This window comes from Formica exsecta, unplaced genomic scaffold (genome assembly GCF_003651465.1).
Source record: "Formica exsecta isolate Colony F162 unplaced genomic scaffold, ASM365146v1 scaffold421, whole genome shotgun sequence".
NCBI classification, from domain to species: domain Eukaryota; kingdom Metazoa; phylum Arthropoda; class Insecta; order Hymenoptera; family Formicidae; genus Formica; species Formica exsecta.
Window position 1 is genome coordinate 349,884 of NW_021851451.1, and position 19,135 is coordinate 369,018.

At 33.7% G+C, this 19,135-nt stretch overlaps 1 protein-coding gene across 3 annotated transcripts in view; it reads right to left on the reverse strand.

The window, feature by feature from the left end:
* Nucleotides 1-2,643: 2,643 nt before the first annotated feature.
* LOC115240229 overlaps nucleotides 2,644-19,135 on the reverse strand; it is a 139,046-nt gene continuing 122,554 nt past the window's right edge. For all 3 annotated transcript variants that reach the window (XM_029815259.1, XM_029815258.1, XM_029815257.1), the window contains 3 exons: nucleotides 15,364-15,434; nucleotides 7,259-7,534; nucleotides 2,644-6,278 (listed from right to left, as the gene is read on the reverse strand). In XM_029815259.1, coding sequence (XP_029671119.1) covers nucleotides 6,159-6,278; nucleotides 7,259-7,534; nucleotides 15,364-15,434 — 467 coding nt within the window. In that variant the 3' untranslated portion in view covers nucleotides 2,644-6,158. The remainder of the gene's footprint in view (nucleotides 6,279-7,258; nucleotides 7,535-15,363; nucleotides 15,435-19,135) is intronic.

Consider the following 19,135-nt stretch of genomic DNA (forward strand, 5'->3'; position numbering starts at 1 on the left):
AGGATCAACGAGTCCTCCACGCCCCTTCGGCATCTTAACTCTCGCTTCGTCGTGCGATGTTTTACGTGACGACAACGTTACGCTGACACTACAATATGAGTTAGATGATCATTAAATGCATAAAAATATCAATAAAAATCATGTGTTTAAAAAGTTTTTTTTATAAATAGCGTTTTGACATAAATATAAGAGATATGAAATAAATTGTATTTATGAAAAGGGACAAAGTTGAAACGCATAATAAAATATTATATCTCCATCCAAATACTAACCATGTCCAATGTTGCTTAACTTTGGTAATCGAATGATAAATGGTGTGTTGCAATGTGATTTGATCGTTGACGATAATTCCTAAGCTTTGTTTATTTCATCAAATTAAAAGATAAAGATATCGAGAAAAATTGTAATAATTATACAGCCATGTATAAAAAATTAAAACATCTAAAACATGTTTCTCATTAATTACTACAATAACCATTCCTCTCACATTTTATATTAATACTAGTTGAAAATATTTTTTTGTCAAGTTTATACTGCTTTACGTTTTACAGCATTAATTATCATTACTATTATTGAAGATTTCATTAAGTTAAAGATTTATCCAATCGAATGGATAAATAATCTGCCATTTCTCGATCCCAGTTTTTTCCACTCGCTCGCATTTATTACTCCCGCGAGTAACATCCTGTCGCCGGCAAATGGAAATATAATCATCCCTCGTCTTCTCCGCGATACCGTGCATAATTCCGCGATCGATCTCGCGTCGATGTCGCGGACCGTATCGCCGCTTGGACCACGTAGCAGCCGTAACTCAGTTTCCAAACGGATCGTCTCCCAGGAATACTTTATGCGTACTTCACGTCATTCCAACCGCCTAGACCAGAAAGATGGAAGTCGTCGTGGATGGAATGGTGTAGGGGCCGCGAAAGACACGGATCCTTAAGTATTCTACGCGTCGTGCGGGACTAGTGTATCGGTCTTAAGATGGCGGCGAGGGTGGAGGATTCGTCGGGGGTAGGAGGCTGCGCCGATACCCTTTCGCCGAGAGAGGAGACGTCGGTGGTAGGAGGTCCTCGAGTAATCATATAAAGATAGCTCTGGAGTCGCGAGGAAGGTCGAGTATCAACTTTTGATCCTACGATATCTCCGGCAGCCTAGTGGGCCCCTTCCAACTGTAGGAGCGTGTCTGTATTCAAACGGCTCTAACTCGATATAAGCGACGCTCCCAAAGGCATCCTTCCGCCGAGGAAAACGAGGAGGACTGAGTTGGAGGACACCAGATCCTCCCTACCGTGTCGCTCACGCCCACCCCTTTTGGATCTTCGGAAATAAGAGTATCCCGGTGTAGCCGGTGTCTCCAATCGAATTTACATCCCGACTGCTTCACCCCCATTCTGAAGGCGCGGGGGTGGATCCTTGACTTCGCCAAAGTGCCATCTGCTATGATCTTGCATGGATGGAAAGCCGCATAGCGACCACTAAAATGGCATCGTGGTCAACTATGATATTCTGAAACATATGCGACGAAATATCGAGTGGAGACTGATGGCTTCTGGCGGATAGTACCTCAGAGAATATCTGATATGATATGAATATAGAAATTTCTTACTTTGGAAAACTTGTCTGATACATTGAAACAAATATACGAAATGAGTTAGAAAACAATAATTCGTTAAGCGCATACGTATATGTTTATATCTGAAACAAAAAACAGTTATGATTAATTATGTGAAATAATAAAATAATTATATAAAAAATAGCACGAAATAATGTAAAATAAATATATGCTTTATAACTATTGCGCACATCAATAGATTAGAAATATATAATGAATCATATATAATATATAATCGATTCATTAAACCTTCAAAATGATTAAAATATTTGATTATTAAATTGTTGAAAATATAATATTAGTAGTATTAGTATAATAATGACAATAATTACTACAATAAGGATAACAATCTTTCAAATTAATTGTAAGATGTGTACAAAATAATAGATTTTATTTTACTAACGAGAAAAATTAAATCAATCTTTATATATTCACTTATTTTTCCAAAAATTTCTATTTTTGTTAGTATGATTGCGATATTAAATATCTATTTTATCACTCTAACGATAAAAGAGCAAGTTACATTGATAACAGGCGAATACTGTATTCTCTATGTTGTCAGTTGTCAGCCAAGCTTTATCATGGTATGATAAGGAAGAAAAAGTCTCCGAAAAAGATAAATAATATGCTTGTCAGCATATTAGGTGTTTGCCGAAATAATAAAAAGTATTGCAGAAATTTTAATACAAATATCTAACATGTAGAAAAGTGTCATCAAACTAATCTATAGTTAGCATTTTACGGTAATCTACTTTTAAACATACATTGGTTCTGATATAAGTTCTGATAAGCAGCTTTGTTCATAATAGATTTATTATAAAATTATATTTTTATAAAAAAAAATATATTGATGTCTTTATTAATGTATGAGATTATATTTATGTACATAATTATACTACCGAAAAAGATTCTAAATAGATTTATGTATAGATTTAAGGAATTTAAGATTTTTGTTATTGCAGGCAGAGGATGGAAGGACAATTAAGGATAATTAAAAATGTGCAAAATATTAAAACGAGAGTCAAGTATATTGTATCGTACTTTAATAATAGTCTCTCTTACTCAAGAGTACGCCATAGCGACTCGCGAGGATTTTCTTCTCGTACTTTTCCTCGCAATTTATATTACTATAAAATGGTTAGAAGCCACAGATTTTGCATTACATACCCTCGCGAGATTTCTCGCGACTCTCGAATATATTTGAAAAGATTATTAATTGCGCTGTTACTTTCGTCGATGAGAAGAAGCCAATCCGACGTAACGGATGTGCATTCTAAAACTTGATTGACTGCGGATGTATGCGGAAGAAAGCCCCCGAAATACAAAATATTAATAATCTTATATATCTTGACAATCTACAAGCAATAATACAATATTATGTATATTTAATTGTAGTAAACATAATTTTATACTAAACATGTTTAAAATAATAATACTTTATAAGTGTATACACATAATAATAATAAATTTTTATATGCAACAGTCTCTTACAAAGTTAGAAACAAAAAATTAGATTTTACAGAATATCTTAATTGATATATTAATCATAAGAATAAGATTCTAATTTCGTGGCTTTCTCCCACTTCGCATCTACTTAAAGATTGCTCCTTTTCTTCTTATCTATACCTAATAACATTAGTGATAATATCTCAATCATACCAACACTTTGCTATAGCGCGCCTTCTTAATGAAGATAAATAATCATTATCTTGAAGTGAAAAAAGGTACATCAATGAATGTCATCTGGTATCCGCCGCTGTTGATCAATCAACCATTAATGCACGGAGAAGAAAATGCCATCTGGTATAATCAATCATTTATTTTAGACACTTTCCAGCATAATAGAGATCTCCTCATTACGTCATTGAAATGAAAGATTCTTAACCTTTTTTTTGTAGCTGACGAAAATTATAATATGATGCACGGATTCTGCATGTACTTGACCTATACTACTTTAATTTTACGTGACATTTGTATAAAATCTATAGCTTTGTTTTTAGAGCGTTTTTCCAATGGAAAATTCGATCACTAAAGACAGTTATTGTATCTCCGGTGACGATTTCGCAGAGTTGTGCCTTTTTTCACACACATCTGAAAGGAAATTACATTATTTTCAGAAAGATTCTCTATTTTCATAATTTTAACCACGATGACAATAAATCGCGTATAGTTTAAGAAGAACACGAAACCTACTTGTTTAACGAATCAGAAGAATCTTGACGTTGCTGGCTAGGTCGTCATGACTATTTTTATTACGTTTACTATCGATGATATCTTGTCGCAAAACATGACCATAGTAAGATTACAGATTTCTGCAAAATTATAAAATTCTAAAAGACAAAAATAAAATTCTTAAAAGACAAAAATATCGCGCTCTATTTTGTTCTGATAATGAATTTCTCACATTTGCTTTTACGCAAGAATTCCATTGTTCCATGGCATATGGATATTTCTTTGGACGAGCAAGGACTAGATTTGTCTCATCTAGAACCTATAATACCACACGGACTATCTATAAATAATAGAGATAAAAATTAAATTAAATTGGAAACACAGAATTACGTGAGGAATAATTAACGCTTTAAATGCAATTAATAGTAATAGCACATTTAAATATCAAATTCGAAATGTTCGTATTTAATTAGGCATAATGAAAGTTTTATCAGACAAAATGCATAGAAATTGTACAATAGTAGCTTCTTCATCAATTATTAAACATCTTTCGCTTAAAATTTTTTTTCTAGAGGTATTCCTGTAAATAACTTAGAATTCAATTATTTTACTTTTTAAAAACCTTATAAATTACAAAATGTTTAAAAGATACAGTATTGTATAATTATATGATTTAAAAGACAGAATGCGATGATTCAATAAAACGCCACATGTTATTCAACAAACTAAAAATTTGATACACAGCCGAAAAGTTTTGCGAGCAGAATGTTTATCGCGCGGGTTCCTATAGATTAAATCTGGAAGTAAATATTTTACTCCAGTTTGGTATAAAATTTTGTCGGAGTGTTCGAATATATAGCGCAACGTTTTAATCAATATACACGCGAAAGTTTTCTTAACAATTCGATTATTTATCTGGCAAGCTTAGCAACGAGTTACATATTTGGCACTTGACCCTCTTCAAAATCCTGCTTCCGTATATTGTTAAGCTTTTTTTAATCTCTCCACGGTGAGAACGATGCTTGCTCTCATTCATGTCTCTCTAATTTGCGTCATTCAACTCGAAGTGCACAACGTAATTCAGGCCTAACACTTTGGTTATCGTTACATCACTTACAATTACAATTATATGCTACGAGAAGTGGTGTATATGTGTCCTCAATCTTCTGTATTTTATTACTTAATTGTTTCACGAAAACTATGCTTATATAACGATAAAAAATTTCCGACAATACATTGTTTTACATTGCAATCGCATTATATTTTCGCGCAATGCAAGTTCTGAAGATTGAGGAAACTTCTGCTCGTATATAAGCATATCTACTTATATCGTTACTCGCGCCTCCTTAACTCAACATGAAGAATTCTCGGTAGAAGAAGATTTACTCTTTAGAAGACTTAATCAGACACATAATCAACTGCATGACAGGTATGTAAAATCTATACATAATTTCGAGCAAATTCATTCCCACCACCTGGATCATCTCTTTTTATCTAGCTACGAGCACTTTACTGTTCCACAATCGCATTTCGCTAGACTCTTAAGTAAATATTAATAATAAAACATATAGTGTAAATATAATATGCACGTTTGTATACACACATACACACATGTATGTATATAATATAGAATTCATATACCGCGCATGTGTGGGCAATTCGATTAAATAGTATCGATACGTTTATCCCATGGATGATCAAACGCGGCACAGGCTAATTATTAATTAAGATATCCTATCGTAAATTTGGCGCTATTTGGCATAGTTTTATTTATCTAATTTTTGAACCGTACTTTCTCGTCGTTTCTAAACGCAATTTTCGAAAATTAAATTTTCAAAAATACAAACGTGAAAGTCGTTGTGTCACTAAAATAATATGGAATAAAAAAAATGATATGAAACATTTTCAAATAATAATACCAAAGATCAACTCTATAATCACTTACGTTATAAATTCGTCGATATTCATGATGTATTATTATTACGAAAGAATTATATTCGGATGTGTTTGGATGAAAATTTTTCTGCGAACACCACTTTTGCGTTTGTCCGATGTACACATGTTGAGCAAATAATCGTCCAATCGTTTAATTGTTAGATAAATTATTTGTCAAGCGAATGTATATTTGCATGAACTTTATGGAACAAAAAATAAACAATTCCATTTTCCCGTTATATGTTCGATTGCTGTGTAATATCGTTGCCGCTCTGTTTGCTCTCAGTCTCGCTGATTTCTGCTGATTTTAACGTGAATGTTGTATAATTGCCGAAAGAAGTCAACACGCCAATAATGTCATCTTCCTCTTCTAGAACATGTGGCAGAGCGGATTAACAGAGGGCCGATTTCGAAGTCTTTGTCTGCTGGTCGCCTGCTACTGTATGGAACACACAGTCAGATGATGCGACAGAGCGTGGTCCAATAAAATAGGAGTGCCTGCAGCCAATTCTGTACCGGCGTCGGCACAATCGTCTTCGCAGTTGAAATAGTTGCTCTGCACAAAGAAAATAGCGAATATCAGCATTGAGTTACAGTAGTACAATGTATTTAAGGCCGATTAGGATCTCAATCAAGCGATATTCCCCAGTGTACATAAAATAGGTTTTATAATATTCTAAAGTAGCTTTTTAATTTTAAATACTATAATTATTTTTTTTACTATATGCATAATAATATTATTATATTTTTTTATTTCAATATAATAAAAAAAAATGTTATTAAATCAATGTTTTCCTTATGTAATATGATTTTGAAATGTCTAACTAGTTTGAAAAAATTTAATTAATTATTCCTAGTTAATTTAAAAACTTAATTACTTAATTTCAACAAAAAATTTTACACAGCGCTGATCAAATTTAATTCAACGGTCTTGTTATTTTAATAGAATCATAATTTTCCAATTATAACGATATAAACTAACGAACCTAGAAGTGCAAACTAAAATAAAACAGCAAAAAGTTTTATTCCACGACGAATAATCCGTAACAGAGCTATCCAATTAATACGCAAACTAGCTAGTATCGACTTTATTTGCTTGTATATTGTCGTGTATTGTTTTGTTGTGTCTGCAGCTATCACGTGCGCGGTATAATTGGTTTAAAAAAATAAACTGTATGAATTTTAATTGAATTTACATTTAACATTTCTCAGTTAATAATTCAAGCAGAGAATTCTTAATTGTCAACTTGCAAAATGGCTGAAATAAAATGTTTCTAATCAAATGCAACGAACCGTGTACCAATGTAAAAAAGTCTAACTTTGCAGGCGGAGCAACAACTACAATATATTACTAAAGTATCTTGCCGAGTTTGTTCCGTGACTTTGTTAACTATGAAAAATTATGACATTGTAACTTCAAGTACATTTCACTCTAAAAAAAATCTTAAGATTTAAGATTTAAGAATTATTGAGAAATTCTTAAAATTAAACATTGTGATAAAATGTGTATTGATCGTTTTAATCGTGAATAATTACCTGGCAATCGATACATCGGCAACTATCGGTTAGTGAGCAAGTGAGGCCAAGAATCTCGACCGCCTCTTTATAGAGTTCTGCGCTTGACTTCCGTCGTCTTGGTGGCGACGTTGGTGCGCTGACTGTGCCGTTGCCCGATGATCTTCTGCCGCCCTTCAGCCTCGACGAGGAATCTCGAGATAAGGAGGAGGTTGACGTTGATCCCCTTGGCCGATTGTCGCTCGTGAGCAACGCTCGACCTGCCGGAGACGCGAACAGTTGCAGCATATCCATGTCCTACAATCATAATTCGCTAATTAGTGAAAATGCTATTCATATGGTATCGCGTATAAGTTATACATTTAAATTCAGAGCACACACGCAATTGACGGTTAATAAAAAGTGGTGGTATCACTTATTTACATTTTATTATCAAAATTCATATAAATGATTTATAAAGAAAGTATTTTACATGTCAAAGATACATAACATATTGTCTTTTTTATCATTATTTTTAGATAATGTAAAATCCTATTATATTCGCGTTCCTCTCTCGGAAATTTAAAAGACGGCGGTTAAGCTTTATTATACAAGGCACAATGTAATTTTGAATTACCCGGATAATGTCCAACGGGGCATATTAAAAACGGTGCTTGTTATAGAACCAAAGGGGTTCCGTCCGTCTAACAAGATAACACCCTCTCACGAAAATCTCCTTTTCCGGAATCTCATTCGTTACGGATCGTCGAGAACCTCATTCATGACGCGCCCTCAGGCGAAAGACTTTTCTAACAACGGCGAATGTACCACGAGTATTATGACAACGAGAAACGTGCAGCAAATCTCCGAGACGGTAGAAATACTCCCGGATATGTGTTATTAAAATTGTTACATTCTAAATGCAATGTTCGTGAATATTATCTCCCAGCATTTTCTGCAGCAAAAAATATTACGATATCCTTTCGTATTTTTAATTTTCGAAACGTGGGAGCATATTATTAAAATTGCCCGGTTATACAAATTTCTTCGTGTTGAAATTTTATTTTTTAATAGTACTCTCTGTCTCTCGCGACGAATATATCCGCATAAAAATGTAGGACATTCTGTGGCAGTTTTACATTGCAGTTTCATCTTTTTGCAGTATAAAGCATATTTCGAAACCAAAGTATATGAGTATAGACGCGTTATTAAAAGTGTGGAACTATATGTCACAACACTCGTCTGCGAATTTTACTTTGTAAGGCTGCTTCTAATGATCAAACTTCCATATTTGAAAAAATATTTTAGTCGCAGCCTGAACTCGTTCCTTACAGTCAGAGGCAAACTGCAAGCATATCATTAAAAATATGGAACAACGTATCTTTTATCATTTTTTATGAGGGAAAACTTCTCACGCGCAAGACAACAATACTAAAAACCCAACCACAGATTCAGATGATGATGATATTTAAAGAACAGCTTACTTAATTGCGTGCAGATCATTAAAAATCGGTCGCTGAAATGAGTGTGTTCGAGTAATAAACCCGCTTTCATATTGCCCATCCCCGAATCCTTCCACCGGAAGAAAATAATTGGAATCGAATAATTGGATTCAACTTGAGAAATTAGAGAAGTTCGGGTAAAGATATCTCAATTTCCGCCTTGCGCGTGAATTTTCTGCTTTTACCTAACTTTATAACTTTGGCATCAATACCATTCCATAAGTACGTCGAAAAAACAGTAATTATACTTCGCACTCTCCGCTATTGTCTGGCTAGCCAAAAGCTGGCTTACGTCATATTTTCGTTAAGAAGCCTTTTTTCATCAAGTTTGCTGAAAATCTCATTGAGACTTGTTGCGATCAGCGAAATCAGGACGGAAGCCACGAGGTTTTAAAAGCACTCTCTCCGCAGTGCAGACTGACAGCTTTGCAAACTGCAACTATACACTGTGAACTTTTGCTAAAATGCAAGATGCGCTCTTAGCGAGTGCAGCAAGCTTCGTCTACGAGCGCAGTCGAAACGGCTTAAGCTCCACGTTTAATGTATCTCAACCAACATTTAGAATGGTTTCAAGGAGGGAAATGAAACTCCCTGGAAAAGTCAGCGAGATACCATATTCGATGCAACTAGGATTTGTTAAATAATCTCGTATTATTCCGGATTGTGGAAAATATAACTATCACAGGCGAACACAATAAATTCTTACAACAATTCAATACTGGTAAGATGTTTAGATGAAATTATCATCGATTGCAAATTGTCTCATAGATACGTCATCATCAATATTAATTATTAAGATCATGTAACTTCAAGTGCAAAAAAGCATAAAAAATGTGTCAGCATATTTTTTCTTTTTTACTCTTTTTTTAATATATATGTATATATAAAATAAAAATTATAGAAATATATATTACATAAATATCAAAACAATATTAAAGAGCACTATAAATTCATATAAATATAAATTTGATTCAATAAATAAACGCATCATAGACTTTGACACCAACTGGCTTTCAATTACTGTTCTAATTAATAGTGATCGAACTGCATCCTGCCAGAAAGTTCACGGTGAAATACAGGAGAGAGTCACTTGAGTGACTCCTTTGTCGGCAGGAAGTGCATCTTGTCTTCTTGTTGAGTATCCCATTGAGAGAGATGCGGTTAGCACAATTTTAACGAAAATGTCGGTACATTAATGTCACCAGAAACTTTGATAAAAGCGTATAATTATCGTTCAGCATTGTTTATTGTTCAACAATATCATAATTTAATCTATTGTAAAATATTTTGTATTAATATCTCAATGCAGCAAAACAGAGAGATACGTCATATCTATCTGATAAGTTTTATATCTCATTCATCTTGCAATAATTATACAAAGTAATAAATTTTTTCAGTTGGATATATTCAGGCATAGAAAATGCAGAATTTTATCATATATTTATTTAATGTGACGTGAATTTCTGATAATAACTTTCATGAAAACAAACATATAATTGATTCGCGACAAATAATCTAACTGCATTCAAAGTTTACCATATTTGGGAAAATTTGTCGAATAAAGAGAAATGCGAAATATTACTCGGAAATTTTTGCGCTGAGATTTAAGACCATAAAAATAACACAAAAATAAGTACTTTTTACGCGCTCACGCAAGTTTCTCACGCCCACCTTTAATATTATCTACTATAAAAAAGAAATAAAAAGCCATCCCCTTGGAGAAAGCATCCTTAACCCTTTACCGCCACCAAGTCTCCATCTCGTGCGATTATATTCCGGGAAGAAAAGCTTTCTTTTCGGCCGTAAAGCCATTTTTCTTTTCACGGCGACGACGGCCAATTTTTATCTTATCGTGTTCAAGAACGACGCCTAAAGGAAACGTCATCTTCAGGATAGCTGACAGCAGACGAAAGAAGTCGATGGCAAATGACAAAGAGATCAAATGGGAGACGATAACAAGCACCAAGCTGATTCGATGTACCAAATGTACAGGAGAAGACAGGGGATCCCAGGCTAGTCCCTCGGGACGCATATCCCATCTATGTATTTTCAGCCGCGCGTGAACTTTCCTCGTATCCTTCAACGCTGATAGATAACCCGGTCGAAAGGGCGGGCTTACATAGAACTACTGACGAAGAATTTTTGCCATGAGAAATCGAATTCTACGAAAGAAGTTCACGTGTGTTGCGGCAAAATAATTTTTATTTGATGTTAAAAAATATAGTCAAGAGATAGTCTGCGATATATTATTCACTATATTTCTTTTTACAAGATCGAGTGGAGAAACATCCTGTTGGAGTAAAGCCATAGATATATTGGAATAACCATAGAATCTCTCAAATAAATAACATATTATACAAAGAATTGATTTTTTTCAACAAATCTTTTTAAAAATATTTTTGAAATCCCAATTCTCTTATTAATAAGCAAAATATTATTCTTATTCATTCATTTTACAACGCCAATTATCGATTAATAAAATATTTATCTCATTGAAAAAGGTCATTATTTGCTAGAATCGATCGTTTGGTGATATGGAGATTAAATTTCGTGCAAATTTCCGCTTTGGTTAATTAACTTCAAGTATTGATTGGATGTAAACAGTTGACGGGTGGAAAATCAGATAAAGCAAGAGTAATACAAGAGAATTTAACAATCGATAGTTCATAACGGTGACCAATCCGATTTACCTCGGCTAACTTAATTATCCACAAATCGTTCTAATAACTTGCAACTATCAACCGATATACAATAAATCCACAAATCAAAAACTATGCTAATTTTAACTAAAAAGAGGAAGCCAGGAAGTTTGAAAAATGGAACAAAATCATTATTGTATAATAATATAAAAAACTGAAATTAATTTTTTATTTATTTATTTTTATTAATTTATAAGCTTGCTAAATTTAAATTTGTAATTTTTTATTATAACACACCAATTAAATATTAACTAGTATTGCAGTTATTATTATATAACTATTTTAATAAATATATTTACTGTAATTCAGAAAAAAGGCTTTTTAATTTATAAAGAAAGAGAATGAAAAAATAGGATTTTATACTTTCGTTTCTTAATTAATCAATCTTACGTATTAATGAACATATTAAAAATGAAAATTTTAATATTGTATAATAAAAATGTGATAGCTCCTGTATAAATCTACAATAATAGCTTTTCGATAAAACTTCCTGTCGTATGTTTTTATTAACGTACATCAGTTTTCTAAATATCGAATCGATGCTGTTATATCAACATTATATCGCATAAAGCTATCTCTCTTATCAGAGATTATATAATTTATGGAGCGCATTTCAAATGTGCCGCATTATTTTGCGATTTTATTCCCTTCTGTGTCAACAGTAAATATTTCCCGTGCAGTGCAATGTAATGTCATTAAATAGTAAATGCGCCTCATTTTCTGTAGCTCGCGTACGGGCTTTTTCGGTCTTTTCTTCAGAATTATCGTTTATCATTCTCTACTAGAGGATCAACGATAATACAATACAAATACTCCTGCTCGCTCAACAGCACAATGTTCATCCTCTCCCTTTCCTTTCTACGTTCGTTAATACCCTTCATTGTAACCCCGTTGTCAACAGAAACCATCGAGAGGAAGCTGCCGCTAATGAAGAGAGTCCAGCTAATTAAGTTAATTAATACCGACAGGAACTGTGGGAAACTTTCGATAAAGGGACGGAGACAAAAGGAGAGTTCGGTAAAAGCTCGTACATAGGAGAGACACACACGACGATTTACGAAACAGGATAATTACGCCCGTTTCATCACGCCGATGGACGAGTAATGGGAGAACGTTATTAGTCTGGAATTTTTAGCCGATTAATACCGCGGGTCGGCATCATGCGTTTACGCGATCAAATTAATAAAGTTCGCGCATGGCAAATCCGTTTTTATTGAAACCGAAGTTTTTATTAACCCTCCTTAAACCGAGTCTGCACGTATCTCGCACGTATCTCGTTGACGGTGATCCGCCTCCTTTGTACTCCACGGAAGCGACAATTGTCACGTGCGAATGGCGTAGGTATTATCTGCGATTCTGCTAGATCGTTGACAATAATTTATGAGAAAATTCTAGCAGATCTATCAACGATTATATTTGATTAAAATATATCGTCCATCACAATGATTTTTACTTTATTTATAGAGAATTACTAATATATATTTCTGTCTCTCAACGAAGAAATAGATGCTATGTATATATCATAAATTTATATGAAACATTTCATGTATATAAAACACTCTAATACAAATATATATGAGATAACGAACAAGACAACGTACGCGTTCTATAAAAATATATCGAAACAAATCTGTTTCGATATATTTTTATAGAACGCGTAAAAATAGCGCGCGTAACAATGCATGAAAAGAATTTTATTTGATACGGATACAATATTCACTTAATTAATGCATTTTTCTACGCTTCGATGCAAATCGTGTAAATTACAAATCACGTTTATTTCTTTTTATTTTTTTGTACCGGCATATATATATGCGTGTCTCGATAATTGCAGTAACTTGCGCGCGAACATCTTCGCATCGCATCAATAATTTTGCACTAATTAATGCAATGAATTTACTAAAGTTGCTGCGCAAATCCAAACAAATAAACTTTTATCGGCAACAAAATATTTCTATCCTGAATAACAACACGTTTAGCTATTCTTTTGCAACATCTACGGAACATTCCCGAATGTATTGTCATCACATTTGTTAATATCGCTATTGCCAATAGATTGTTCGAATAATAATAAAATACATATCGTTGATACAATCGCGCCGATCGAGTTCGTATCAATTTACGCGCTACGTCATTATGTGTGGCCGCGATTATGATAGGCATTGTTTTCGCGGCGATTATTACGATTATTGTTTTCGCGAGGAATACGAACAACGCGCTATGAAATAACGTATAAATATTTTAATAATGTTTATAATAATATCCCTCGTAATATATTAAATAATTTAAACTAACTTTATGTTGTTTCAATATAATTATTGTAACAAATATATGTATATCAAGATTGATTATAAAATAAATAAAGTAAAAAAAGTGTGTATCGGAAATATTTTTTTATATCTATGTATATTTCTTTTTTCGAGTATTTGTTAAGAAGGTTTTTTTTTGTAGAAGTTATATTAATTTATACGTGTAATAGAAAGAAATGTCACAGTTAAATAATTTTATTTATAGTATATTATTTAATCAAAAATGTGTGTGAAATTATATATTCATATCATGTTTCAAATATATATATATCATTTTATGTTATATTATGTTTCAAATATATATATTTATTTCAATTTATTCACTGCATGAATAATTACAATTTTTTTACGTTCAATGTGATGAGTAGTTTAATTTAATAATAAAGATTTATATCAGCAATAAACTATGCGTTTACATTGGTCATAATAATTATTCCTGCTCCATGTATATATGACAGTAATAAATATTATCTATGAATAACTACATCCATACAAGTCTACATAATAATTTCTAAACTGATTTGTATGCATAAACTGTTCTAGGGAGAATAGTTATTTAATAACAATATAGCTATTTATCAATAAATTCGAAGAATATAAATAAGATTCACAGTCTTATTACATGGATAATTTTAAAAATAGAAACCGATTATACATACTTTGATCTAATTAGTAACAGTATCAACGTGTTTCTTTTCGTCAAATTTAATTATAATTTAATTGTAATTTGATTTAATAAATCGTAATTGAATATTATTCCTGTCGATCCATGAAATCTTACGTAAAATCAGAAAATTACGATTAAACGATTGTTTGATTAATTACGTCATGAGTATTCGATTAATCGGTTATCGAGATTGAAATTCATGTTATTATGCATAGTACAATACAGAGTTTGGCTATGCAATTATGGTAATAATTGATGAATCTAATCGTGAATCTCATATCCATTAGAACGTGGAATAATAGTTGCCAAATAATTGCTTAGTTTGCAGATATAAATCACGTAAAAGATTGGAATTTCTCTAATTACATGTACAAATCATCGCATTTTCAAATAAATAGTTTTTATCGTTATATGTAATTAATCTTACGATTAGGTGAAAGTAATATTGACGACAGTACACTTGAACAGTATGTGTACACTGTTATCTAATCTGCTTACCATTTCGACTATAGGATTTTACATTATCACTAACAGACAATAACAGTTACGGCAAACGGTGCGTTCTGCGACGTTTGCGGTTAATGGTCTAATTATATATTGCATTACACGCATTCGCGATAGCTTGTTTGCCAAGTTGATTTTCCTCAAATATGTGGACATCGTAAGTTAAGCCGTAACACAATCGTTCCATACAAAGAAAGAAAACGATTTGACCCAAAAATAGTACAATTAATACTATTAAACATCTAAATATAATTAATTATTTTTTTGCTTGCTTTATTTATCTTATCAATACGCACATTTTAAAGAAATGACAATCAGCAAAACAATACATATCAGTGCACGATTCACATTATTTAAATTATAAGGATCTATAAAAGGAAACGTCTCCTCGCGAAGCGGATCATGAACGGATCGCAATAACAGGTGTGGCTAAGCGGCTCATTACACGCCAAATTACCGTACTCACCGGCAAGGACTCGGGCGTGTGGTCCAGCACGTATATGCCGTTAGTGTATCCATACAGCATCGTGTCCAGATCTGAAACCCAAGGAGAGCGAGCAGAGCATTAAATTGGGTCTAATCAGTTGCGAACCGTGCGGCACACACTAATACCGGTAATACGCGCACTCACGGCTGCGTCACCGCAGCATTCTAATTTACGCTGAATGCAGCGCAATACAGAGAAGAGAAATTCCCTAATACGGTCGGAACGAGAACATGTCCTCAAATCCCTCCCTCTGTCTATCCCTCCCCTTACAGTCGTAACCGCTTGAATTTCCTTTAGGACTTATCGAGTCGCTTTAACATCATTCCACGACGAACATTGCGTCGAACTTGATTCAGCATTTACGTACTTAAAACTTTCTTAATACTATGGTGCTTATATTGTGCTGTACTGCATTATAAATTATGCTCTGTATGTTTTGATTTGTGGATATTTTGTAGCTTTGTTTGTTTGTTTCCTGAAATTGGAGAATATCTGTTTTTAAGTAAATAATCAACATTTTTATCAGACGTGAGTAGATAATATAAATCATGTGTCAGCCAAACAGTAGTTACATATGTATAATCATATAGAAACAAAAAATTTAATACGTAATTTTTCTATCGTATACTATTTAATTTCTTTTGAATGTCATTATCAATTATATACTTTTAATCAATCATGAATATGATTCTCAGGCAAAATAATTTATCTTAAAAAAAAAACTTGTACGAACGTAATTTACCGCAGCAGCAACGTCCATTGTAAATAACGCTTGACGTAATAGCCATCAAAGAGCTAACGAGTTTTCCCGCATTGATGTTTGCTGCTTCGATAGAAAAAATTATTATCGGGTAAAATGAAAATAATTGAGCAAAGGCAAAAAAATCGCGGATGTTATAACACGTCCACGAAAAATTTAATAGCTAGACAGAGATCGATTGCACCGCCAGAGAATTAATCCGCTAGTACAAAATTCACTGATCCGTGAATACCACGCACGAATTCGATCGGCAAATTTACGATATTAATGATTTCCCGTTTTGCGGTTACAGCGTATTAAGTGATAGTATAGTTGAACGATAATGTCAAAAGCGTGCGTATTATTTAATATTTGCTATATACATATTTATAAAACATTGTTACCTTATAATTAAAATAAATATGATTATTCTATTATTATTATTATTAAATTAATTATTCTTATCTTTTAAGTCGTAATATCATAAGTTCTATGATCAATTAATCGAAATAAAATCGTAAATACTTTCTGTCTGACCATTGGAGGTGTTTTCTCCTTCCACGACTCTACGCTGCTACTCATTGTCAGACGCATTTTTCGAAAGAATCGTCACTGAATTTCATAAGCGACATCCTGAAAGGATTGCTGAATGGTCCAACAAATGTATTTATGGTGCTGTACATATTCTATCGACAATTTATGAGATGTGTTGAATGTGACGAGGCCATATAAAATTATTGCGTGATATTCCACTGATGCACGTACTTCGGGCCTTGATAGCGATTCATTTCGATATAAAAAGTCTTGACCTCGTCTGCATCACGCATCTGCATATCTCCCGCATCGCCAGACGATAATCAATCGAGTCATAAAGCTATCCAGCGACGCCTGTCCAACGACTGGCCGATTGCCGATGGACTTGCTGTCTCCGCTATCTTCGCCAAAGGATATACGGCACTTCACGTCGCTCCGGTGATTCGGCGAGAATTTCAATTTGCGAGGGCGGTATTGCACCGCTAAAAGGACGCCCATAGTAAACGCGAGGGGTCACTTTGAGGCCATCGAACGCTCTGAGCTAACAGAATTTGCTGCGGCACTTTACGTCGCCTTCAGTACGAAGACCAAAGTATATAGAGTATAAATTTATATACGAAAAACAAAAACTTAAAATTTATTTAACATTTTTTCCTCAAAGAGAAGAGAAGATAAGAATTTAGAGAAATATATATAATAAATTCGTTGCTATATTGCATGAAACAATATATTTGCAAGACTAATGATTCTTGATTTAAAACCAATTTATCCGACCACGACGGAAAGCATGATGGCATGTAATAAAATAGTACGTTCTGCGCGATAAAGAGCGCGATTAATACATGAATTGAAAACCGTGAATAAGCATAATCGTAAATCGGCGTCAACGATCGATTCGAAATTCGGTTTCACGACGAGGATGTTTAATCGCGCGAATGGAACGCGTGATAAACGTTACATTGCGCATATTCAACAATAGAGAGATTGGAATAGAACGATAGAGAGATAGATTGTTTCTGACTAGTCTATACTCGGCTCGTCCGAAAGCTTCGACCGAAACTTTCCGGTTGACCGGAAACCGATTACCGCAAAGTGTCGCTGCGAAAAATTTTAATTGATCCTTACGATGTCGTCATTCGAATAGACAATATTGTCACAGTCAACAATGATATTTATTGCATACAACCATGCGATGAAAACTATTATACATTATAATATCGCCTCCTTAAAGAGATTGTTTAGAATAAATTCACGGTAAATTAATAATACAAATGTTTTACAATAACAATTTATATATAAGGCCTTATCTTCTTTATACTTCGCGATATATAGCTTGACTGGAGGAATGTATCGCGTTATACTGTCTGCCCAGACGGCGAGAAATAGCGAAAGAGGCGGAAATACAAAGCTGCGGTGCATACGGTGGTGCGCCGAATTGCACCCATAAACCGCATCGCCGTTGCATACCGCAAATATCGAAATTGTTTCGCGCTACTGATATATGCCTCTCCACCTCTCATATTCTTCGCGCATCGCGGGTATCGTAATTGGCTATAACTGTTATGGCCACCGGTTACGGCCTCGTTTTCCTTGCGCTATGTTAGCTAATGCATTTACGTAATAATGCACTAAAAACTGTCCAAGCAATGTAAATTATTGCATTTGAAATATTTCGCGAAAATTATATCTCGAGCTGATAATCGTGCACTCTTTTGGCGAAGAAACGTTGAAGATTTATCTATCACGAGAGAGGATAAAACTAGATTTTTATTCCAAAGATCGATCATTTGTCTCGGGAAAGGATACTGTGAACGATCGTAAGGTCTATAATATACAGCTGCAGTCTGCAAGGATGTATCGTGAATGCATCGCAAGTAACCTGAGCCCAACGTCGAGCCAAACCTGACAAATCTCCTTGTGTTACATGATGGACGACGGATGCAGAACGACCGAAGCCAATTCTCCGCGTGCTCCGTCACGCGTGTGCTCCCATTTTTACGCGAGACATATACGTTCTATATTTGAAATACTTGGCTTTGACCAATTTTTAACGCACGAGAGCCGCGCTCGGGGAATATAGTGAATTGCAACGGAACACTTGTGCATTTGATACGGTATAGCATGTTCGTAAAAAATAGAATGAATCGTTCGTGTTTGCGACAGAAATCGAAAATTGACCCCTTTTATCAAGTTATTTAAAAAATTCCGCTAGAGAAAGAGAGAAATTGTTGAATTCATGTGTGCGGGATTTCTATTGTCTTCTGGATTTTTTTTTTAAATAAAAAAAAATAGATAGAAAAGAAAAAAAGATAAAACAATAGATCAACATTCGAGAAAATATATTGCGAATAATCTCGCCCGTGAAATAAAAAAAGGCAAATAAATGGAAATTCTAGGCTAAAATAAAAAAGAAAGTTCTTTGTTTTACTTCCTCGCGTAAAATCCTCAAATAGCTCTACTTTAAAGAGTTATGGATAT